The sequence below is a fragment of the Uranotaenia lowii genome, chromosome 3 (genome assembly GCF_029784155.1).
Source record: "Uranotaenia lowii strain MFRU-FL chromosome 3, ASM2978415v1, whole genome shotgun sequence".
NCBI lineage: Eukaryota > Metazoa > Arthropoda > Insecta > Diptera > Culicidae > Uranotaenia > Uranotaenia lowii.
In genome coordinates this window covers 38,950,980-38,965,178 of record NC_073693.1, presented here as the reverse complement: position 1 = coordinate 38,965,178, position 14,199 = coordinate 38,950,980, and the positions used below count along the sequence as shown (strand labels likewise).

At 33.1% G+C, this 14,199-nt stretch overlaps 1 protein-coding gene across 10 annotated transcripts in view; it reads right to left on the bottom strand.

The window, feature by feature from the left end:
* Positions 1-14,199, bottom strand: part of LOC129754131 (collagen alpha-1(XVIII) chain) — an 875,414-nt gene that overhangs the window by 579,898 nt on the left and 281,317 nt on the right. For all 10 annotated transcript variants that reach the window (XM_055750000.1, XM_055749999.1, XM_055750002.1 and 7 more), the window contains exon 4: positions 1,744-1,874. In XM_055750000.1, coding sequence (XP_055605975.1) covers positions 1,744-1,874 — 131 coding nt within the window. The remainder of the gene's footprint in view (positions 1-1,743; positions 1,875-14,199) is intronic.

The following is a 14,199-nucleotide window of genomic DNA, read 5'->3' as shown; positions in this document are numbered from 1 at the left end:
TGATTGATTTGGATTATTTATTTTTTCTTACTTTCTACAGAAGCAAAATAAAATAAACACATAGTTTGTTATACAAAGTTGTTAATTATATCTTTCACATAAACTTTGTCGAATTCTGTTGAATTCTATGTGGTTTGCTTTCCTTGTAAAAATTATAATAAAAAAAACACAAAAAATGTATTTTGTTACTTGTTTTGAAAATTCGATATTTTGATAAGAAATGCGCATGTTCTCCTCAGACATTTTTACATGTATCATTATAATCACAACTGTCACTCCTCGAAATATGAGGTACGCCAATCTGCGACTAAGCAAGTTATTGCAATTTGAAAAAAAAAATTTTTAGCCTTTTTTGCGATTAAGACAGAAAAATCTTCAAAACGAATTAGTTTTCCACTAGAATATCTCATTTAAGTCTATTTTGATCGAGTACTCTGAAACTTGGAGGTATTGTATAGCTCAAACGAAAGTAAGTCAAAACGGCTATGTTTTTTAAATTATTGTTTTTACAAGGAAAGCAAACAACATAGAGCTTAACAGTGTTCGACAAAGTTGATGTAAAATTTATAAGTAACAACATTGTAGTACAAACCATGACTGTATCTTGCTTCTGTAATAGGAAGGTTTTGGCGCCACCTTGGGGAGAAAAAGATAACTAATCCAAATCCATCAATACATAGCGCAAATAAAGTCAAGTAACTTTGTCGAAGCCACCGATGAGCTACAACCCACCCTCTTGCCTGCAGTCAATTTGGACACAAAAGTGTGGTTTCAGGCCCACTATGCGACGTTTCAATGTCGTATGACATCATCTTCAGGGATTAAAAGTTGTCGTTGTTATTGCTTTTGGAAAAAGCGTACTGTTCGAATCTGTTCGTCACTTTAGTTTCACGGTTATTTATATAAAAAGATTGGGTGCAAAAGCAATAACAACGACAATTTTTAATCCCTGAAGATGATGTCATACGACATCGAAACGTCGGTTTAGAAATAAATTTCGATTGTTAATGATGATTGGACTGATTTGCCGGAAATAAATACACACAACAAACATACAATCGACATCTGGTGAAACCAACATATTAAAATGCTGTTCCTTGGCGCATTTTATGCTTTAATCCCTCATCTAATACAAAGGTCATAAGCTTCATTATTTTATTTAAAAAAAAATAAAGACTTTGAAATCCTCGTTCTAAGAAAATTGATAGATATTTATTTGATAATATTGTTTAAATACATTTTAAGTAACACAACTTTTGTGGAGATCCTTCATGAAGGGTTATAGAAAAAATAAGGAATAGAATAAGGAATAGAATCGATAGTCTAGCTTTGAATTTTGCTTTCGAATAGGCTTTGTTTGTCTTATATTGGACGAACTATTGGTGGTCCTCATTTTTTGATAGCCATTTTTAATGTATTTGAGCTGTTTTATTACGTTTTCCAAAATGTTGAGTATTGTCAACATTAGTACAATTTTTGACGATTCATATTGAAACCCATAAAGTCCAAAATTTGACATTATATTCAAAATATTAACAAAAAATCTGATCATCTATTCTTCTACCAAATGTTTACGACTTGAATATCTAACGACAATTGCCAGTTGCTTCTTTTATTCATAGTCAACTTCCAAAGCAATTTTACTCCCAGAACACCTACGGTACAAATATTGAGATGAATAAAATGCAACACTGAATGATCTCGAATAGACCAGAATAGTCAAAGATTCGCCTGCAAACTTACCTCTTATCCCCTGACCACCAAACAGGCCCAGCTCCGAGGAGCTAACCGGATGTGAGGACCATGGCCCAATGCCAACTGCCAACAGCAGCAACACCAGTCCCATAAATTGACTGACGCTTTTCCGGAACCAACTGAAAGAAAAAGGGAAAAAGGACACAAAAATGGAGCAGTTAGAATATTGATATTGGAGTCCTTCGTCAAAATGCTGTAAATATTGTTGAAATTGAGAAATTTGTGAGACTGTTAACTTGTAAAAATATGTTCTACTACTTTCTAGAACCAGACAAAAGTTCCTCGGAAAAGTATGGCTAGCAATTGTATGAGAAAATGAACTAAATGGTACTTTTGGATTTTATTGAAATTTAAATTTTAACCTCAATTGCTATATTTGTTCCACTTCAGCTCAACACATTAGCTAGTAGTCGCCCAGCTAAAAGGATTGCCACCCACATAAGCCACGGATGACCCACCACAGCTGCCCACCACAAACAATTCCGAACATCAGGAGCTGGCTTATCAAGCTAGTGCCATTTTGTATTCATCAGCCGGGACTTTCCCACATCCTTGAATGGCTGGCGACTTAACCAAGTTGGGGCGGGAAATTGAATTAGACCTTTTCATGGTAGAGCCAACTCAACCTTTTGCTGGTTAGAATTGCTTGGTTACAACATTGTGGCTTCAGACCAGAAAGCTAGCTATAGAGAGAGTGATTAACATTAAATTACTCATGATTAGAGGGCGGGATGTCGTCGATATGGTTATGATTCCAGTCGGACCACTGGCTGAATTTGCATCGCTATGTTGTCCTTTTGTGGATCGGATTAATTTCCATAGAATCGAGACCTATGCAGGAACCGTCAAACTGAATTGGCTTGTTTGTTAGCGGATTTTAGAGCACATTCCGAGGAGTTCGACAATGCTGATTTTAGAAAGCAGCAACAAACGGAAATCACCAAATGTAAGGTAGAGTCAAAAGCTAAGGGTTGACAAAATTGTCAAAATTGTCAAAATTGTCAAAACTGTCAAAATTGTCAAAATTGTCAGAATTATCAAAATTGTCGAAATTGTCAAAATTGTCAAAATTATCAAAATAATCAAAATTGTCAAAATTGTCAAAATTGTCAAAATTGTCAAAATTGTCAAAATTGTCAAAATTGTCAAAATTGTCAAAATTGTCAGAATTGTCAAAATTATAAAAATTGTCAAAACTGTCAAAATTGTCAAAATTGTCAGAATTGTCAGAATTGTCAAAATTTTCGAAATTGTCAAAATTGTCAAAATTATCAAAATTGTCAAAATTGTCAAAATTGTCAAAATTGTCAAAATTGTCAAAATTGTCAAAATTGTCAAAATTGTCAAAATTGTCAAAATTGTCAAAATTGTCAAAATTGTCAAAATTGTCAAAATTGTCAAAATTGTCAAAATTGTCAAAATTGTCAAAATTGTCAAAATTGTCAAAATTGTCAAAATTGTCAAAATTGTCAAAATTGTCAAAATTGTCAAAATTGTCAAAATTGTCAAAATTGTCAAAATTGTCAAAATTGTCAAAATTGTCAAAATTGTCAAAATTGTCAAAATTGTCAAAATTGTCAAAATTGTCAAAATTGTCAAAATTGTCAAAATTGTCAAAATTGTCAAAATTGTCAAAATTGTCAAAATTGTCAAAATTGTCAAAATTGTCAAAATTGTCAAAATTGTCAAAATTGTCAAAATTGTCAAAATTGTCAAAATTGTCAAAATTGTCAAAATTGTCAAAATTGTCAAAATTGTCAAAATTGTCAAAATTGTCAAAATTGTCAAAATTGTCAAAATTGTCAAAATTGTCAAAATTGTCAAAATTGTCAAAATTGTCAAAATTGTCAAAATTGTCAAAATTGTCAAAATTGTCAAAATTGTCAAAATTGTCAAAATTGTCAAAATTGTCAAAATTGTCAAAATTGTCAAAATTGTCAAAATTGTCAAAATTGTCAAAATTGTCAAAATTGTCAAAATTGTCAAAATTGTCAAAATTGTCAAAATTGTCAAAATTGTCAAAATTGTCAAAATTGTCAAAATTGTCAAAATTGTCAAAATTTTCAAAATTGTCAAAATTGTCAAAATTGTCAAAATTGTCAAAATTGTCAAAATTGTCAAAATTGTCAAAATTGTCAAAATTGTCAAAATTGTCAAAATTGTCAAAATTGTCAAAATTGTCAAAATTGTCAAAATTGTCAAAATTGTCAAAATTGTCAAAATTGTCAAAATTGTCAAAATTGTCAAAATTGTCAAAATTGTCAAAATTGTCAAAATTGTCCAAATTGTCAAAATTGTCAAAATTGTCAAAATTGTCAAAATTGTCAAAATTGTCAAAATTGTCAAAATTGTCAAAATTGTCAAAATTGTCAAAATTGTCAAAATTGTCAAAATTGTCAAAATTGTCAAAATTGTCAAAATTGTCAAAATTGTCAAAATTGTCAAAATTGTCAAAATTGTCAAAATTGTCAAAATTGTCAAAATTGTCAAAATTGTCAAAATTGTCAAAATTGTCAAAATTGTCAAAATTGTCAAAATTGTCAAAATTGTCAAAATTGTCAAAATTGTCAAAATTGTCAAAATTGTCAAAATTGTCAAAATTTTCAAAATTTTCAAAATTTTCAAAATTGTCAAAATTGTCAAAATTGTCAAAATTGTCAAAATTGTCAAAATTGTCAAAATTGTCAAAATTGTCAAAATTGTCAAAATTGTCAAAATTGTCAAAATTAACAAAATTGTCAAAATTGTCAAAATTGTCAAAATTGTCAAAATTGTCAAAATTGTCAAAATTGCCAAAATATTCAAAAACATCTCAAAATTGTTTAAAAATTGTCTGTTCTAAAATTCGTTCTGAAATTTGTTCTTAAATTGGTTTCAAAATTGTCTTTGAAAAATCATAAAATTGTCATGAATTTATATCGGATTCAAAATTTATTGGGATCTGTCATACATGTTCGTTCTTTGCTCAGAAACATTTCATTCCCAATGAAGATGCGTCGAATCTCGTTCTAATTGGTTGGTGTTAATAAGATAACATCAACCAGTAATTCCACCAAGTCATCATTACAGACCGCTGGCTTCAATCAAAGTCAATGCGATCGCGTTCACTTAATATAAAGCCGCCGACAGTCTTCAAGAAACACGCTCAGTAATTACGCTCTACCCAAAACGGGGGAGAGAAGTTCTGGCGCCAAAGAATTAACAAAATGCTTCGGGTACTTTCGCTTTTGATTCTCCCCCTTCTCACTGAGACATTGTTAATAAGACAGAATTACTCTGGGTCTGTTATTTTTCCCTTCATTCTCGATCCGTGTCATTCAGTCCCAAAACGGACGACGCGACGTGTGATACCTTTTCCATCACGTCATCGTTCAATTGACTGAATCCGAGAAAACATTCTTCAAACTCCCGGGATAGCAGGAAGAAAAAAAACAAAATAACAGAGGTTCACTCCCTCTATAGAACAGATCAAGATGCAGGGGGTCGCGCGCAACCTTGAACCATTAATCATATTTTGGTCCCAGTCAGTCGTCAGAGACCTTCGAGTGCGCGCGTGCTATTCATCCGGAATCATCAAGTCGATCCAAATGTGTCATCACATCGGCCGACCCAAACGAATCGTACCTATTTACTCGGAATCGGATAAAAAATGTGAATGGCTCGGGAGGAGGTGGGTTTGGGTTGGGAACATCATAATCTACTCCCAGCCTACTCGAGGGGCACATTGGGTAAAAGTTTTCTGTTTTCATCTAAAAAATTTTTTTTTAAATGTTTTAAAATTATTCAGCATAACTTGACTCTGAGTAGGATCATATAAAAGAGAGTTCTAAAACTTTCTTGAGCAACCTACTCAAAATCTTCAATTGACCGACAAACTTCTTTTATAATTGGAAAAACTCTGTAAAAAAGGCTTCAGTATGCGTTTTATAATGAAAGTACAGTACTGGAAACAAAAAAGTTAACAGTTGTGAACAGCGCAGTAACTCAAACTTTCAACTTATGTAGCAAAAATTGGTATTGTTTTCATACGGATTTGTAAAACTAGACTAAAAATAATGAGTTTGGGTTGTTAAAAAATCTTATTCGTTTCATATCAATATATTTTAATTCCAATTATCTGTTATTCAGCAAAGGAAATTTAGAAGTAAACAGATTAGACCACTGATTCCCAAAAAATTTGTGGTCGGTTTTGGACATCGAGGTGGATTAAACTGATATTATGAACAAAAAAGTTGTATTTTACTGCGTTGGGATTTACTTGGTCACCTTATTCCTCTAAGCACTTCTGGAACCACATAAACAGTATTTAAAAGGTATCCAGTTTATTATCATGGCCAAAATAAGGGTTCACTTAAAAAAAAAAGATCGGTTGAGAAGGCTTGTCAACGAAAAAATTGTAAGTGGTCTAAACTGTTTACTTTTTTATTTACATTGCTTAATTACAGATAATTTAAATAGACAGATTGAAATTAAACAAATTCTTGAATTTGGCTTACCAAAGATTATTTTTAAACAGATTTAAGTGTTAGAAAAGTTGTTATTTTAATATTTGTTGATTGGGAAACCTGCATATAAGAAAAGCGACATCTGATCCCTCTTAAAATAAAATATCTGGCCTCATCGCTGAAAGCTGAGAAAAAATCCTCAGCACTGTTTTTTTACTTAATTTTCAAGCTCTAAAATGAATTCTCATTAAATCCAACATAACAGTATTTAATTTGATGCATGGTGGATCGCGATAAGAGGTAGGCGTTGAGCAACGGCAAACGCACGCGTTTTTTCGCTCGTGATAATTTTCGGAAATTTGTGTTTTTTGGTGATAAATACGAAAATGTGTTAAAAGGATCATAACCAAAATATGATTAAAAAAGACTAGAATTCAGTATGATCATGAGCAGCTTGGAAGAGAATTGTTAGCGCTTCTCTGGTGTTTAATTTGTACTTTCTAGAGCTCTGCTACTAACCGGACACCAACAATTGTGAAGGAAACTATGGTCGGAGTTTTTAGTGTTGTGGTTGAAAATGAGAAAACAATTTTAATTTATAAATTGACACCGGTGCTAGGAGTGAATAAAACAATTTGTGCTGTGTGGTTGGAAGTAGAATTTAAAACAGGATCTTGAAAGAACAGTTAAAGATCTTTTCATAGGTTTCATCGGTTATCTTAACAACTATGGGACCTAGGCGACGTTTGTGATACAGCGTACCTATTGTGATTTGGAAAAATAAAAACACCTTGTGAAACGTAGGAAAGTGGGCTTGCTACAAGGAATCGCTTCTAGTAAAAAGTTTGAGCAAAAACTCGTTTCCAGTCCAAGTCCGTATTAGCTCTGAAAAGCAAAATATGTTTAGTGTGGTTTGGGTGAAAATAATTGTACACCATCAGTGAAGTCTTTTTTTGGCGTTTCCCCCACATGTGACGCATTTTTTATGCTGCTGCACTGCAACTACTCTTGATTTTCAAATGGAAATTGTGTTCATTGAATAACAACTGAAGCCCCGCAAAGCTAAGTATCCTTGAGAATTGTCATGTATCCATTTTGAAACTTTGATGAAGTTTCCTGGTAGATCAGTTACAAAACTTAAGTGTGAATTGTACAATTGTGGTTCGAAGAAACTTGATTTTATTACATAAAAATATTTACTTAAATATATATGAATGAAATGATTTTTTTTAAAGAACCTCTCGAGCTCTAAACAGACCTCGAAAGGTTTTGTGAAGTATTAGGGTAAATGATCTTGAGCGGAACTAAATGGCTCAATTCGACGCAACTCGAAACAGTTGATCAAGCGGTATGGCTGCGGGTTATAACCAAACAAAAAAAAATTTTAGTTCAGTGGATAGATCTTGGTTTCTGCTTTCTAATGATGATTTTTAGAATATTTTAGAGTATATCCTAATAACTATAGAGCTGTTTTACTGGAGTAAGGATTCTGATCTTGAGCGGAACCACGCTGATCTTGAGCGGAACTAAAATATGATCTTGAGCGGAACCATTTTCTTCTGTCAACATCTTTAATAGCTCTCATTCCTTATACATGTGTAACTGTGAAACTTCAATTAAATTTCATCATTGAATATTTAAAAGTTAAAAAATTAATGTTTTTACGTAAAAAAAGAAATTTAGCTTTCCAAAGTTGTTCTCAAAATATCCGTTCAAATTTATTGCTTGCTTAACCTTCCAAAGCTGTTCTTAAAATCTGCGTTTCAGGGAAATTTGACTTGTAATTTGTTGTTATTTCCGTGGCCGCAAATGTTGACCGATTTTCATGATATTGGATTCATTGTGTAGGTTATTTTTTCTAGTTTCTAAATATTTTAAAAGGAAGTGAATTTGTTCTACTAGGTTGTCGGTAGTTGGCTCCGAATGAAAAAAGTCCCAAAAAACAATTTTATTTTTAAATTGCTTATAATTTCTGACAACTTTGCAATATTTGGGTACTTTTTTAATTTCTGGAATTGTTAAGAATAAATCTATCCGACGATGTATAAATATGTGGGGGTCCAATGAATTTTTGACCGCTATTCTGGATTTTCCGGTAGAAAAAAAATCTATCTCAAAACAAAGACATCCAATTTTGTCTTTGCATCGCTGTATCTCATTTCTTAATGAATTGATATTTCAAACTTCAATTTTAGTTCTTTTTCGTTAATTTGATTAACATTTTCATAGAATATATTTGGTCTCTCAAAAATGTCAGTTCCTCAGTATATTGTAATTATGATTAAGATGCTTTGAATCTGCGCTTCGGGTCATATTGACCCGAACGACTTTTGAAAGTAACGACAGAGTCAGAAATACATAAGAAGATGCCTTAAATAGCAGATTTTGCAAAAAAAACTGTAGATACATTGCTCTTAATCAATGTTTTTGAGAGAAAAAATCTGATTTTTTGTCATTTCTCACTCCCTTAGTTCCTTTAATTTCATTGGAAACTTTTTTAGCTCAATTGATAAAACAATCATTTCTCAAACCGACTTCCAGTTCGAGCTCAAGTGTTAAAACAAAACACAAGGGAATTGGATAGAGTTTCAATACCGGGCCACCAATTGAATCGTGGAGTATTATAAAATAGCTAACCCGGTATGCTTTGCTACACTTTGTAAAACTGAAGGAATGTGTGTTAAAAGAAATTTAAATTTTTGTTTATTAGGTAGTATATCGTTTTCAATTGGAATTTGAACATATAAAACAACCTCTTTAAATGAAAGCTACTTCTTAAAGTACGAATAGTAACGGCAATGAAGATTGATTCTTATTCTGAAATAATGACTTAACTTTATTGGCTTCATTAGTTCTCGAATTATGCCAAAAATATGTATGAAAGCCTTCCTCCTCCTTCCCGTCGACCCTCTGAAAGATAGAATCAAAAACACATTTCTTGTACCCCAAAAATTTAAACTTTGTGTGTGCCTAGCTTGGTACGCTATGACACCAGTTAATTATTTTTTGTTCTATTCGAATTTAATTTTACATCTTTTCTTTCTCTAAAACTGATATAATAAGGAAATAAAAGGTGCTGCATATATTCAGGGGTTAAAAATCGCGTGTGAGACATTAGGGGATTTTTTTTTATTATCTGACAATTTGCGCCGGGGGTCTTCAGATTTTCTCCAAAATTGAAATTTTGGTTCATTTTTGCGACTTAAAAACACATGTATTTTTTCAGATTTCTAACATTTTTATTTTTTGAGTTAGCTTCGGTTAGATTTTTTCGTAAATAAAAAATAACCATTTTTCAAAGCTACATAACTCTGTTGTTTCTCAACGGAAATTATAAAATAGCACATCAAAATGCATTGAAATTTTATCAGCTTTCCAAATAGAATAGTTGAAAAAAATTAAATAATGACCTTCAACATGAAAAGTTGTAAATAAACTTTAAATGGCGTCTAAAAGTACCGTCTGCACCACCGAATATTTTGCAAAAAATACCATTGTATAGCTCGATTCATGATGCAACTTTCATCTGAAGACACCAAAGTGGGCCATTAACACCTTGAAGAGTTATGAAAGAAATAATGACAATAAATCTCTTTTTTTGCATCGAAAACAAACAATGGTGGAACAACTGCACTCACATATGGAGATAGCAAGCACTTCTAACAACATGGAAACAAAAGAACTTACCAAAGCAGGTAAAAAACACTACTTTTTCGTGCTTTGTTGTGTGTTTACAGCAAAACTGACTTTAAATTTTAACTAAAATTCTGAGTATCGTATTGTTTAAGTGATATAACTAATAATGGGAATGTTGCTTTACAACCTGGTCATATACTATGTAACTTATTAATTTTTCGAGCAAAGATCATTGTGAAGCTTAATCAATGCCAAGAGTAGAAGGTCCAGTCCCTGTGTTTGGGATCATAAAAATGTGATTAAAAAAATGAAATATAGACGTGCTTTACATAGTGTTTATATCGGGAGCTAAGCACTGGACACCAAAATCCTTTCCCTTTGATCAAAAAAGTATGAGAAAGTGGCACAAATGTTGTAGAAATAATCAAAGAGCTCAGTATAGCCAGCCCAGGCTGTAAAATGATGAAAATATGATACTTTTACCGTATTCGTTTTCTACATTCGCCCAGTTAAGGTTTACCATACTAAAACGAACATAATTCGTCGTCAGTGTTTTGCTACCTCGATCGCTCACACAAGAATCTTCAGTGTTCCACCGTCCATTTTAAATCAAATCTGGGGAATTACGGATGCAAAACTTAGCGCATAAACTTCTAAAAATGACAGTAAAATGTGCATAACTTGTTGTGACCTGGTGCAAAACTGGGTATAAACGCATACGTTAATAGACTTTTGGATATAACATGAAGTCAGTTGAGCTGCAACAATCTACCGCCCCTTCTTTCATAACAGTCCCATATACAAAAATAAGCAAGCGAGACAATCAGCTTTTTCAGCATAAACGAAAATCGTTTCTAGGTTGTCATAATAAATCGTTAGGCCTGAAATTTTCGAAATTGGGTTATTGGTAAGGTCGAGAGCACCATTTTTATTCATTATGGGACTGTTAATCGACCATATTTGAAACCTTTTTCGAATCTACTAGCATAACAGTCCCATACAAAATATATTTTTATCACCAAGCTACTTTCTAAGACTTAAATTTGATCATTTTTGAACTTCTAAATGCAATTGTCATAAAAAGAAACATACTTTTGCAAAAAAATATCATGAATTCCACATTGTAAGTTGAATATTTTTACGATTTTTGATTGCATCCAATAGTTTTTCGCTCAGGAAGTCATTCCTAAGAAAGTCAGACCTGCCTTCGAAAACTAGTGTGCATCATTCGACATCAAGTGAGTTGAAAAATGTTTAAATGATTCAAAGCAATAAACCAAAGACTATTTCGCCGAAAGAAACATTGAAAAGTAACCAAATCCGTGGTATTTCACATATGGGACTGTTATTCAGGTATATTTCATATAGGACAGCCACGAATTGTTATTTTTTTTCGAAATTTCTAGAACAAAACCTCTTTTTTTAGTCTTTTATGTTGAAGCCTTATGTTGACCTAAAATGACGAAAATTCATATGGGACTGTTATGCGTGTAGGGGCAGTCTGAAAATGACGAAAACATAGTGTTTTTTACCTGCTTTGGTAAGTTTTTTTGTTTCCATGTTGTTAGAAGTGCTTGCTATCTCCATATGTGAGTGCAGTTGTTCCACCATTGTTTGTTTTCGATGCAAAAAAAGAGATTTATTGTCATTATTTCTTTCATAACTCTTCAAGGTGTTAATGGCCCACTTTGGTGTCTTCAGATGAAAGTTGCATCATGAATCGAGCTATACAATGGTATTTTTTGCAAAATATTCGGTGGTGCAGACGGTACTTTTAGACGCCATTTAAAGTTTATTTACAACTTTTCATGTTGAAGGTCATTATTTAATTTTTTTCAACTATTCTATTTGGAAAGCTGATAAAATTTCAATGCATTTTGATGTGCTATTTTATAATTTCCGTTGAGAAACAACAGAGTTATGTAGCTTTGAAAAATGGTTATTTTTTATTTACAAAAAAATCTAACCGAAGCTAACTCAAAAAATAAAAATGTTAGAAATCTGAAAAAATACATGTGTTTTTAAGTCGCAAAAATGAACCAAAATTTCAATTTTGGGGAAAATCTGAAGACCCCCGGCGCAAACCCGTCAGATAATAAAAAAAAATCCCCATTAGGCATAAGACAGCGCACCTAGCGGTTTATTTCGGAAGCCAGTAGTTCCGCTCAAGATCAAAGATGGTTCCACTCAAGATCATATTTTACTTTTAAAAACTACGCGATTTATTGATATTTTGATGGAAAACTTGTTACAAAAATCCGAATAATGCTTCTTTAAGAATTTTTCTACCATTTTAGGCATTGAGAATCAGTTTATAACGGCCAAGGGTTACAAAAATTGACGTTCAAAGTCAGCGTAGATTGATGAAAATTGCAGCAGAAATGCGTATGTTTTTAAATCTTCTAATAACATTATTTCAGTTAATAGACTTTAGCAAAAATGTTAATGCTTGTATGAAAAGATTTTGAAAAAGTGTTTTTTCAACATTTTGATAAGATTCATAAACAATCATTGCCTATATCTTAGGAAAAATAAATGGTTCCGCTCAAGATCAGATTTCGACTAGTTCCGCTCAAGATCATTTACCCTAATATTTTCTGCTTCTCTTTTTATTTTCAAGAGCGAGTAAAGGCGCTATATCCTTGGTCGATGACCAGAAATGATTGAACACAGAAATCACAAACAGTTCAAGAAAAATAGCTGAACAATTTTCAATACTTTAACTTTTTATATTAATTCTTCAAAATACTCCTATTCTCAAGTTTTGTGATTTCTGTGTACAAAATAAGTCATTTCAAGCCACTTAGAAAAGTCCAATCGATTGACGAAGTTACTTTACATTACACATGGTTTCTTCATCAAGGAGCATTTTTCTTAGCATGCTTCCAACGATATTGCCCATTTGAAACGTATGGTACTGGTGGTCCACGTTTCTTCCTGTTCCTGTGTTCCAGATGTCTCTGCGTTCTCTGCTCCATGGTAGGCTCAACCACTTTATGTTTTTGATCATTTTAATGTTTTGATGTTAAAATGATTAAAAACATGAACAAAGAAAAGAGGAATAATAACACACTCTATTATTCTGTGGGACTCAGACATAAGATCTGGCTATAGAAGTATGATTAGTGATTAGTGATGCATGGTGGATCGCGATAAATGGACTTGAATTTTGTCAACAAACACATTGTTTTCTAACTACCGACATGAAACACCAGAGTAGTGAAAAAAAAAACGGTTCAAATTCGAAATTCATAGAACAAGCTTTAAAATTATTTGCTTGAACTACACAGCAATCACGATACTCTATTCAATTGAGTTTTCAATTAGAAAGCTAAAAGCTCCACGATTAAAGCTCGGATCGATTGGAATGGATTGGAATCGATTTTGACAGTTTTTTTTTGTAATCAATACTGATTTTATGAAATCGCTTGGTACATCTATGTACCTGAAAATATTCACATTTTCATAGGTGATGGAGAGAATTAGAGAAACATGAGCTATCAAAGAACGATAGAACGTAAGCCGTAAATATCATGAATTTTTCGAAAAAGATACAACGGCTCACCGGCAGGACTTGAACCTGCAATCTCCGCTTCAGTACAACGGCGCGTTAGCCAATTTCACCACGGTGAACGTGATGAAACCGGCCAACACGAGCAATCGAGCTCTGCCGACCAACTGCTGGACCTTCTATCGAAAACACCATGTATATCCCGCATGTGATCTTTCCCGCTATTGATCTCTCTTGTTTCTCTAACCCCACCAGCCTTGATAGATCTACGGATTTCTCCGTAGTCCTACGGATTTTAAGCATTTCTACGGAGCTACGGATCGATGCTCGAAATCCACGGGTTTTCAGCATTTTCTACGGATTATCGAAAAAATTCAAGGGATTCTGCGGATAAATGAAAATTCTACCTGACGACCAAAAAAAAAAAGTCATCAAGTTTTATTTTGCCAAAATCAGTTCAATTTTCGTGTTTCGTCAAATCTACGGACTTGAGCGGTTTCCAATCTGGCAACGCTGAATCCCACCCATCGACTCGGGATTTTAGCCGAGCGAGGACATGGTCGATTGCTTCGGGTTTGCCGCAACTTACGGTCAAATGAAGAAGCAATCAGTGCTGCTCAAGGTTCCGAGCAGACCAGTTACACAGGGAGGTGTAGCTCTGTTTGAAATCAATACTGATGTTATGGCAAAAGGCAAAAGGCAAAAGGCAAAAGGCAAAAGGCAAAAGGCAAAAGGCAAAAGGCAAAAGGCAAAAGGCAAAAGGCAAAAGGCAAAAGGCAAAAGGCAAAAGGCAAAAGGCAAAAGGCAAAAGGCAAAAGGCAAAAGGCAAAAGGCAAAAGGCAAAAGGCAAAA